The sequence below is a fragment of the Rousettus aegyptiacus genome, unplaced genomic scaffold, assembly GCF_014176215.1.
Source record: "Rousettus aegyptiacus isolate mRouAeg1 unplaced genomic scaffold, mRouAeg1.p scaffold_m13_p_7, whole genome shotgun sequence".
NCBI classification, from domain to species: domain Eukaryota; kingdom Metazoa; phylum Chordata; class Mammalia; order Chiroptera; family Pteropodidae; genus Rousettus; species Rousettus aegyptiacus.
Window position 1 is genome coordinate 4,672,261 of NW_023416310.1, and position 9,865 is coordinate 4,682,125.

At 50.6% G+C, this 9,865-nt stretch overlaps 1 protein-coding gene across 4 annotated transcripts in view; it reads left to right on the forward strand.

Moving 5' to 3' along the window:
- LPIN1 (lipin 1) overlaps positions 1–7,882 on the forward strand; it is a 94,384-nt gene extending 86,502 nt beyond the window's left edge. For all 4 annotated transcript variants that reach the window (XM_016144782.2, XM_016144783.2, XM_016144785.2 and 1 more), the window contains 3 exons: positions 1,099–1,213; positions 2,416–2,519; positions 5,335–7,882. In XM_016144782.2, coding sequence (XP_016000268.2) covers positions 1,099–1,213; positions 2,416–2,519; positions 5,335–5,494 — 379 coding nt within the window. In that variant the 3' untranslated portion in view covers positions 5,495–7,882. The remainder of the gene's footprint in view (positions 1–1,098; positions 1,214–2,415; positions 2,520–5,334) is intronic.
- The last annotated feature ends 1,983 nt before the right edge of the window (positions 7,883–9,865 follow it).

Consider the following 9,865-nt stretch of genomic DNA (forward strand, 5'->3'; position numbering starts at 1 on the left):
CTCTCTTCCTATCGATGTTGGCCATCTGGGCTTTGTTTTCTGTGACGTGCTTGCTGACGTATTTCCTCCTTTTTCTTTTTGATTTGTAAGCGTGTGTGGTAGATCCTATACATGTAGCTTTTGTGACAAGTGCCGCAAGTATCTTTCTCCAGTTCATGGCTTACCATGAACATACATTTTTTTGTTTCATGTAGTTGAATGTGTCATTTCTACTGCAGCTTGTGTCTTTCTTGTGTATTAAAAAAGCCTTCCCTGACCTGGGGGCATAAAGAATAGCCTCCTATATATTACCTAAATGCATTGTCCTTCACATTGAGGCCTATAGTTCACCTGGCATTGATTTTTGTATATAAAGCCGGCAGAGGTCCATTTTCTTTCTCTTTTTCTCTTTATAGGGGTATCCAGTTGTTCCAGCATCATTTACTAGGGAGACTGCCCTTTCCTCTGCTTTGACTTGTCGCTGTGGTCAGACCTCAAGTGTCTGCGAACACGTTTCCGCTTCTGGCCTTTGCTTTTTTGGGTAGCCATTAGAATTGAGTCCCATGAAATCATACAGACAAAACCCCGTCAAGTGTCTAATTGAAATTACGATGAATCTATAGATCCATTTAGGGAGAGTTAATATTTCCTTATAATATCGAGTCTTCCAATTCAATTAAACGATGTGTTTTTTCCTTTGTTGAGGTCTTCCCCGCCATACTTCTGTGAAGGTTTTAGATTATTTAGAATTTTTGCACTGACATTCACGAATGAGATTTGCCGATACGTTTCTCCTTCAGGTTTTGATTGAGGTTACGTTCACTGAGGAAACGAGCTGGGAGGTGACCTCTCCCTCTTTGTGCTCTGGAGTTCTTTGCTCCTTGGGGCTGCGCAGGCCTTTGGTGAAGTCGCTCGTCCTCGGTGTTTTCCCTGTGCAGAGGTTTGCAAGCACGGAGTCCCTTTCTGTCGAGCTCTTCAGGGACCGCGAACTGACGCACACGCATTGAACCCCCAAAGATGAGCGTGTTCCTAGTGTCACGCCACCTTTGACAGTTAAAAAGCTTGATGCTAATGAAGCTTATCCTCCCACGCTGATCCATTATTTGTTTGCTTTAACAGAGAAGTGATTGAAAAGAAGCCAGAAAAGTTTAAAGTCCAGTGTTTGACAGACATCAAAAACCTGTTTTTTCCAAACACAGAACCCTTCTATGCTGCTTTTGGAAACCGACAGGCCGTGAGTAGTAGGGGGGGTGCGGCGGGCACCTGACAGCTCTGGGAATTCCCGTTTTGCTGAAAGATTCATTTGCCTGCACGTCAAGGCCAGGAGCTTGCAAATTATTTTGTGGCCTATTTACGCTGAAGGTCGGCTAGTGAGTTTTAGTTTGAAGCGTGAACTGTGGTGGGCCTAGAAACATCGAATTCCAAATAACTTGCTACTTTAGTTAAACAAGAACACTGAAAGGGGGTAGACCTTCCCACCCCGATGGGAGCCACAAAGCCGCTTCTTAGCACAGTGGTGAATTCAGCACCGCAAGTTTCAGCTGGACCCCCCTCATCCGCGGTTTCATTTTCCATGGTTTCAGTTATTTACGGTCAACCACAGTCTGAAAAGATTAAGTGGAAGATTCCAGAAGTAAACAACGCCTTGGTTTTAACTCGCGCATCACTCTGAGTAGTGCCATGAAGTCTCAGGAGGTTGCACTCTGCCCAACCCGGGGCGAATCGTCCCTTTGTCCAGCAAATCCATACGGCAGACGCTCCCTGTCTGTCAGTTTGGGCACTGAGTAGCCGTCGCTGAGAGATTGGTGGGCCTGATATCACAGTGCTTGCATCCAAGTCACCCTCAGTTGACTTACTAATGCCATGTTCTCTTAACTTTTATTACAGTATATTGTAATCGTTGCCCTATTTTACTATTTATCACTTATTGTTGTTAACTCCTACTGTGTCTAATTTATAAATTAAACTTTATGTATAAGAAAAAAGATAGGATATGTAGGATTCAGTCCTATCTGCAATTTCAGGTACTTACAAGGGTCTTGGAACATGTCCCTTGTGGCTAAGGGGGGACTTCTGTATTGTTTCATATGGTGAAAGAAACGCCCCAAGATTTTGCGTATATTGCCCCAATGTGCTAACTTTCCAGTGAGAAAACTCTCCTACTTTTGAAACTGATGCCCAAGGAAACGGGTCAGAGGATAACCTTGAGGGATGTTGGGATTGCAGGGGCCAAGGTGGGTGGTCGGCTCTCTCGCTCCGCTCCTGCATAGATGGGAAAACTGACCTTATCGTCCCACACCCAGAGAGTCTTTCTCTACACCATTTGGAAGGACAGTTCTGGTTAACGGAGGTGTCGTAGTAATTGCATCGAATCCAAGAGATTGTGTGTCTGTATTTACATTCAACTCTGTTTTCCTTTCACCTTTTCAAACACAGGACGTGTACTCGTACAAGCAAGTAGGAGTGTCTTTGAACAGAATATTCACTGTCAATCCCAAAGGAGAACTCGTGCAGGAGCACGCCAAGACCAACATCTCCTCGTGAGTGTCCCCGCGCTCGCCGGCGTCGCCCCGCAGGTGCCGTCGCGGTCCTGGAATGGTCTTTTACTGTGTGTGGTGCACCCTTTGGCCCTTCGTCGCCTGTATGTTAATCCTGAATTCCCACGAGGAAAATACATTTTAACTCCTTGTGTTTTGTCCCAAACCGAATTTTAAATCAGATCCCCTCCGGGTCGAATTTTTAAACTTAGCGGTTATATTCTGCTACAGCGTGGAAGTGCCTGAATTTGAAAACTGGTGGTTTCGATGTGCCAAGTGAGGTTTGAAAGCCTAGAATGCAAATTAAAACTGTGACCCAACTGAAACATCCAGTGACACTGTCTTTAAAGATGAGGAAAGGTACAGTCTCTTTACATTCTGGCCCGTCATGGCCTCCCCAGAAACGCTGCTGAGCGATTGTAAGAATCCTGCCTGCCGTTTGGGTCGCAGCCCGGGCTCCGGAGGCAGTGGGTTTGTAACGAGGCATCCACTAGGCTTTAGACTCTCTCTCAACTTGGGTGCTGTCTCCTCTGGGTTCCTAGCGTCTTAGAATGGAGAGCGTTTCCTCATCCCATGTATCGAGAGCTGAGCGACACCAGGCAGGCAGGTGCCGTTCTGCCTTGTCCGTTTCGGAGGCTGCCCCTCTCCTGGCTGGGTCTGTGCACACCTGGATGACCGCCTCTGGCCCCGGCAATCCCAGGGCGAGGGCGGGTCTTCTCCAGGCGCATCCTGTATTTCAGATGGATCAGAGACGTGGGTCCCCAGAGCAGATGTTCGCTTCCAGCACACTCCTTACACGAGCTGGGGTCAGAGCAGCTTACACAGGGCAGCGCCGGGAGAGCAACAGGAACCGATTCTGCTGTCCACCCTCCCGTCGCGGTTTCTTCCCTGTCCCGGGTTCTGAGCGGCCACCCCTGCCGATGCCACTGCTCTCTCTTCCCCAGCCCAGGACAGGCTTTCCTCAGTCTGGAGAAGATCTAGTGGACTTTTATTTAGGGTCAAAAAGAAGTCTCAACCGATGGGACACTGCCCAGAAATGATAGAGGTTTCCGCCAGGCGGTAGCCGTGTGGCGGGTCCCATCATAAGGAGTCTGGAGGGGGATTCCAGCATTTGCGGGTTTGCCCAGGAGGCCTCTGGGGTTATCCCACTGGCTGAGAATCAGGTTAAAATGCACGTCCTGCCCGAGCCTTGGCCTGGGGTGGATCTCAGCATAGGAGGAAGCTTTGTGCATTGCCGGACAGAGTTGCGGTCTCACGCCTTGGCTGGGGACTGCAGCTGTGGTTCTCATGAGGGACTGGCTCTCTGCTCTCCTTCCCCAGGAGGGCATACTTCCCACGCCTGGCGGGGAGCTGGGTCCAACCCTGTCCCAGGCACGTGAGTGGGTCGCTATCTCTGAGAAGTCGTCTGAACCGTCTTCAGAGGCTTGGGGGGACCCTGTCGGGTTGGGCCTGTGTGGGGGACAGTGGCTCCGAGGGAGCCCCTGGCTGGAGCTGAAGCACAGCCTTCCGCTGTGAGGGTTTGGAGCTGGTGCCACCACACCCCGGTGGTGAGTGGTGAACTGCACCCTGTAGGGACAGCCACCTCCCGTAGCCACGAAACTCAAACAAGTAGGTCTTAAAGCCAGGAGATTTCTCCAACATTTGTTTTAGTTCTCATAATTTTTGCTCGTTAAGAGAGATGTTTTCCGTTTTGTGCAAGTACGACGTTCTTCAGAAGCCCTTTGGAGGTTTTTTTTTTTTTATTAAACACACACGCGCGTCTTTATTTAATCAGTCGTTTTATGCCTCGGAACGACTAATTCCTGGAGTTTGGATTTTCAGAAAGCCCCTTTCGGCTCTTAGTGAATTGGAACTGGAGGGGGACCCAGCGATTGTGAGGGAGGACCCCGGGGACAGGAGGAGGGGCCTGGGCTTGTCACGTTTCTGGTTGGAGGCATCCCGAAGTCTGAACATGCATATTCATACAGTGGGTCTGTTCTGTAGTGCAGGCTGCAGACACTAATATGCAACGACCTCTCGGGAGGAGGATACAGGAAATAGAGCGAGGGAGTCGCTGGGAGCGTTGAGAAGCCCCGAACTGGTTCAGCCCCACTCTCTAGAAGGATAAAAGGCCTGAGGCCCAAACAGGGCAAGACACTTGCCCCAGGTCCCACAGCAGCAAGGTGGGGGGGAGACCCCAGGTCTCTCGACCACCATGCCAGTGAAGGCTTTCTACTTCCCATGGCTAATGATTTCCTGATGTTAATAATTTATCACTGAATACATTCATCGAACATCCAGTGTGCATTACTTCACTGTTGCATATATTATTTAATTCTCCCGTGAACGCTGTAGCACTGTTCATTTCCTTCCTTTACAGCTGAGATGTGGTTAGAGAGATGAAGCGTGTGCCCAGGATCACGTGGCTCGTCCATGGCAGAGGGTCCAGCCTGGGTCCCCTCAGCCTCAGGGCCCAGGGTCTTCTCCTCACACAGTGAAGCAGTCTGTCTGATGCTCTGGCATCTGATGCCCACCTGTGCACTCTGCGGCGGGAGGCTGTCCCTCTGCCATGCCGACTTCTTCCTGTCCCCTTTTGCTTCTGCTCCGTCCTCCTCCTCGGCCCTTTGTGCCAAGTCAGTTCCTGCCTGCCTCGCCCGTTCTGACTTCTGCTGGCCACACCCTGTGATTTCCCATCAGATAGCGAGGGCTCATTCCAGGACCCGCTCCGTGTGTTAGCCCCCAGGTCCATGCCTTTTGGGGTGGCAGATTCCTCCTGACTCCCCAGGCACAGCCCAGCGGGGCGTCGTCAGAGGCCGTGACGTTGCCCCTCTCCTTCCAGGTACGTGAGACTCTGTGAAGTGGTGGACCACGTCTTCCCGTTGCTGAAAAGAAGCCACTCCTCGGACTTCCCCTGCTCAGACACTTTCAGCAACTTCACCTTCTGGAGAGAGCCGCTGCCACCTTTTGAAAACCAGGATGTTCACTCTGCCTCGGCGTGACGTGCTCGGAGCAACCTGCTGACACCGACGTGTGGAGAGACCAGCTGTCCCCATGAAGGGACAGTCCAGGGAGCCGGCAGCGGCGCTCAGGACCCTGGCGTGCGGTCACTTGCTTAAGAGCAGTGAGAGCTGACGCGCGTCCTCTCCCTCCCCGCCGCCCCGGCCTTGGCCTCCGCGAGTGGAATACGAAGGGCTGCTTTGCAGGTGGGGAGTCGGGTGCTTTCCTGGTGCGCGAGGCGGTCCTTGGTCCTCGGTCGTGGCGGGAGCTGCCGCGTCGGATGCGCCCGCGCCTCGTCGCTGCCGGGCAGCACTGGCCAGGCCGCGGCACGCCAGACGCACGTGACTTCCGGCAGAGCACGTCCCCGCTGCCGGCACGTGACTTCCGGCAGAGGAGGGGCCGCTTCCGTGACGCGGTGCCGCCACCTCTCAGCGCATGGTGGGGGGAGGGGGCGGGGCGCGCGGGGTCACGTGACCCGGATCAGGCCCCGCCCCCCAAAGGGCTTCCAGCCCCCGTTGCTCTGGATCTTGGCCTCGTTGGAGGTTCCTTTGCAGTGTTTGCCGACTGTCTAATTATTTAGGTGACAAGTTCCTGAATTCCTTTGGTTAAAGATAACCTGTGTGATCAGCACCTCCGCCCCCTTTATTTGTGGCTCAAGGCCGGAGTACTTATGCCTTAATGCATCCGTGGCAGACAGCTTCTTTAGAATGTGCTTCGTCCAGCTCTCCGTAACTTTGCAATGCCTTAAGTTCAGATTACAGTAATTGTTACTACAGAGGCAGTATTTGGATCAGTTCAACACTGCGCCCCAGCCTTTTATCCAGAAAGGTGAGGCTGAGAAGGTGGCCTTGAACAGAGCTGACGCCAAATGATAATGTTGTCGATTTTAATTGGAACCTCGCAAAAGAAACTGGTTGGTTTAAAAAAAAAGTTTCAAGAAGTTAAATTATAGTCTTTGTAGATATTATTATTTATTACTTCAGGTTACCATTATAAGCATATTAGCCATATTCTTTTTATTCTGTCACTGATATATTAAGAAGGTATACATTAGACTACCCAAAGAGCCTTATTATATATATATATATCACAACACTTGCCTGCTTTTGAGATTTATGAGTAACACTTTATTTTCTTGAGCTTTTTCTACTCAAGGGCAGGTGGATAAGTGATAATTCGAGTGACATGCTTTAAGCCGGTAGGTGATGATTCTTAGTTGTTTATCAAGTTGGCTTGTGGAGAGAACAATTTGAAAAGCAAAAGAATTATTTTGGTAAAAGATTTTGCTTTACTTTTTGAAGTATTATTTTTCTAAAGAGCATTTTACTTCAGTGATTGAAATGCTTTTCTATTTCAATTGCATTGTTAGCGTAATAGGAGGCAAAAAAAAATGGAAACGTTGAATGCAGTTTTACTCTTTCTGTGAAAGAATTTGCAGAGGTGTTGCCTCGGTGCCGTCGGCGGGCTCCATTAGCAGTGGGGGTTTTTTCTGGGCCGTCGGCGTGAGCCCCCCAGAGAAAGACAAACATTCGTGTGTCGTCGATCGCACTTTGACACAGGAAGACAAACACACGTGTGCAGAAGTCCTTCTGGAGACATGAAAAATAATTCCGAATAGTCTCGCCTCCACTACTCGGGGCTTCATGAGTTCTCTCTCTCACGTGGCCGTCTTCGGGTGGATTTTGTGAACTAAGTGTAAGCTTGCAGAGGCCGATGGAGTCCCCTCCTGGCCGAGAGGAAATCGGCTCTGATAGGGTAGTGTGTCTGTCGTGCCATTTGGCCCTCCCTCGTCGGGACAAGCAGCTGTCATCCACGGGCCGTGCAGGTGTGAGCATGCATTGTCAGCCTCCGCACCGTGGCACTCTGAGCCAGACACGCCTTCTAGAAAGTCCGACTCAGATCTGTGCTAGGTTCCGAGTATGGCCCCCGAAGAGGCTGTAATGGTCACCCCTGCCTTTGACTTTGGAAAGTGAGGTTTGTACGTGGGCGGCACTCACACATATCTGAGCTGGTTTATCTGCGTTTAAACATCTATGACCCAGTAACCCCACGGTCACGTGCCAGAGTGCCGCCTGTGGACCCCGCATTTCAAAGTTGTTCTGCAGAAATGAATCATTCTATAGTGACAGGTCACCAAGCGTTCACCATAGGTGACGAAGAAAAATATACATACCTGGTATGCTGGAGGAATGGTTACACCTTCAGAGAGAAATCTCTTTCTAGTTTTAGGTTTGGATCACTACTTTAAATATATTTTATTTACCACACTTGATCTGTATGTGTGTTTGCTGGTGCAATGAAGAAAATCACTGTAATATTTCACTGCATTGTGCTGGATGCAAAGCTGCAAAATACTGTAATAAATGAGAACGATGAAAGACTGAAAATCAGATGTGTGAATTTTAAATGGTTTTTTCTGATTTTCTGGTGTGTGATATCAAGTGTATTTTATTCTCAAAAAAAAAAAGGAAAAAGCTAAGGCTTTGAACTGTTCAATATTTAGAATAAAAGAGCCAGTCTTACGCTTTTGGTAACATACTGCCCCTCTGTATGCATTTGGGGCGGGGGGAAGGAGGGCGAGGATGGAAAGGAGAGGGCTGCAGCCGGGGGCGCGTCCTACGCTATGGTCTGGCTCGGAGCGGCCCTGGGTCAAAGTCAGCGTTTCCCACTTGGCTATTACACAGGCGGGTTCTGTGCAGTGGCCTTTAATGTGGTAGCCAATCTGATGCGGCCTCGAGACAAGACACAGGAGATGCTCAGGGAAACCGAGTTTGTTACACTCACAGCTCACCACGCGGGCCACGTGGGGAAGCAGCGGGGTGGTCAGGAGGCGGGCAGCAGGGGCGAGGGGCGGGGCCTAGGCCTTCCTGGGGTTTCCGTAGGAAAGGCACGGCAGCGTGGACAGGTTAGGACGGGCTGGGATGGCTAATTCCAGTGGCCTCGAAGCTATGGGGCTGGTCCCTGGTAGCCTGGCACCTCGCCCTGGGGTGATTAAGGTGCAGGAAATGTGGCTCCTGGGGTGTCCGGCCAGAGAGAGGAAGTCTTGCATGTCACAGGCACCTCCCACTGGGCCCTTCGTCATCGCTAAGAAATGGCCAGCCACTCTCTCCTCAGCCAGAAAGGCTTTTTAAGATGTCGAGACACTGATAATATACAGAAAATAAAAGCAGAGACAGCCCAGTTTCCTTTGCCTCGCCTGCCTCTTGCTTCTCTGTGGCCCGATTCATTTTTCATTTCGAACAGATCAATCAAAATCCTTGACTAGTTCGCCCAGATCACTTAGAAACTGTCATAATTCCTGTTGATTTTGTGCACCGTTGACAAGCCTGAGACATCCTGCGTCAGCCTCAGCGTTTTTGGAATAAACGTAAGAGGATTGGTCCCTGAACGCTTAACAGATGGCCACGCTGGGTGCCTGGCTGAGCTTGAAGCCCAGATCCAAACAGTTCATCTCTGGGCGTCTGTAGAATGAATGTGTATCTATTTTTGAAAACAAAACCAACCCTCTCATTTGGTTGGACATCGCAGTTTTATTCCAACCCCATTTCAGATTTTTAACTTCTTACCTATAAAATAAAAATCTGCATAAACTGTGGCCTTGGGCCTGGGGATCCCCAAGTGCTCTGGCCGTTCCCCACTTCCTCTCAGGAGTGCCGCTAGGCCACGCTGTTTGCACTGTGCTGTGCAGGCAGCTCCCACATATTGGGGGGCGGGAGGGGGCTATTTTGGTAGCTTGAATTTCTCCACGTCTCAGCCACTGTCACCTGAATATTTAAAATAGTTTCTATCCGGGTTTTCAAAACCGACACCCACCTCCTCACCACACTCGCTAGCCTTTCTCATCAGAGCCTAAGGCGCGTTGACAGCGGGGTCAGTGACCGTCGGCTTTGGGTCTCGACGTGGGCTTTCCTACGATGGGTGATGCATGTGGCCTTGGTGCCAGCCTGGGACAGAACAGGTGTGGAGGAAAAGCCCAGCAGGCCTCGTTTAGAAAAATTAAAAAACAAACTCCTCTGGAATCCAGATTTCCTCATTCCGGCAGGAGGGGAGCCCTGCCACACCCCCTGGCGCTTGCTCACCTGCCTTCCTTTGCACAGCTGTATCTTATCTCCAAGGCTGGGGGTGGCGGCAGGGCGTCCCGTCTCTGCCCTAAATGAAGCCACTAGAGTCTCTTTCCTGCTTCTGACCCCTTTCAGACTCCTGCTGCAGTCGAAGGTGGTGAGGTATCACTGCTACCACGGCACAAACAGGCTTGGCGCCCGAAGGAAACCAGACTATGACCAGGCAGACGTTGGCCCTAAAAGCCAATGGGCCCCGAACGGCCACCTGGGGGCGCAATCCTTTTGCGTTTGCAGGCACAGCTTTTGAAAACA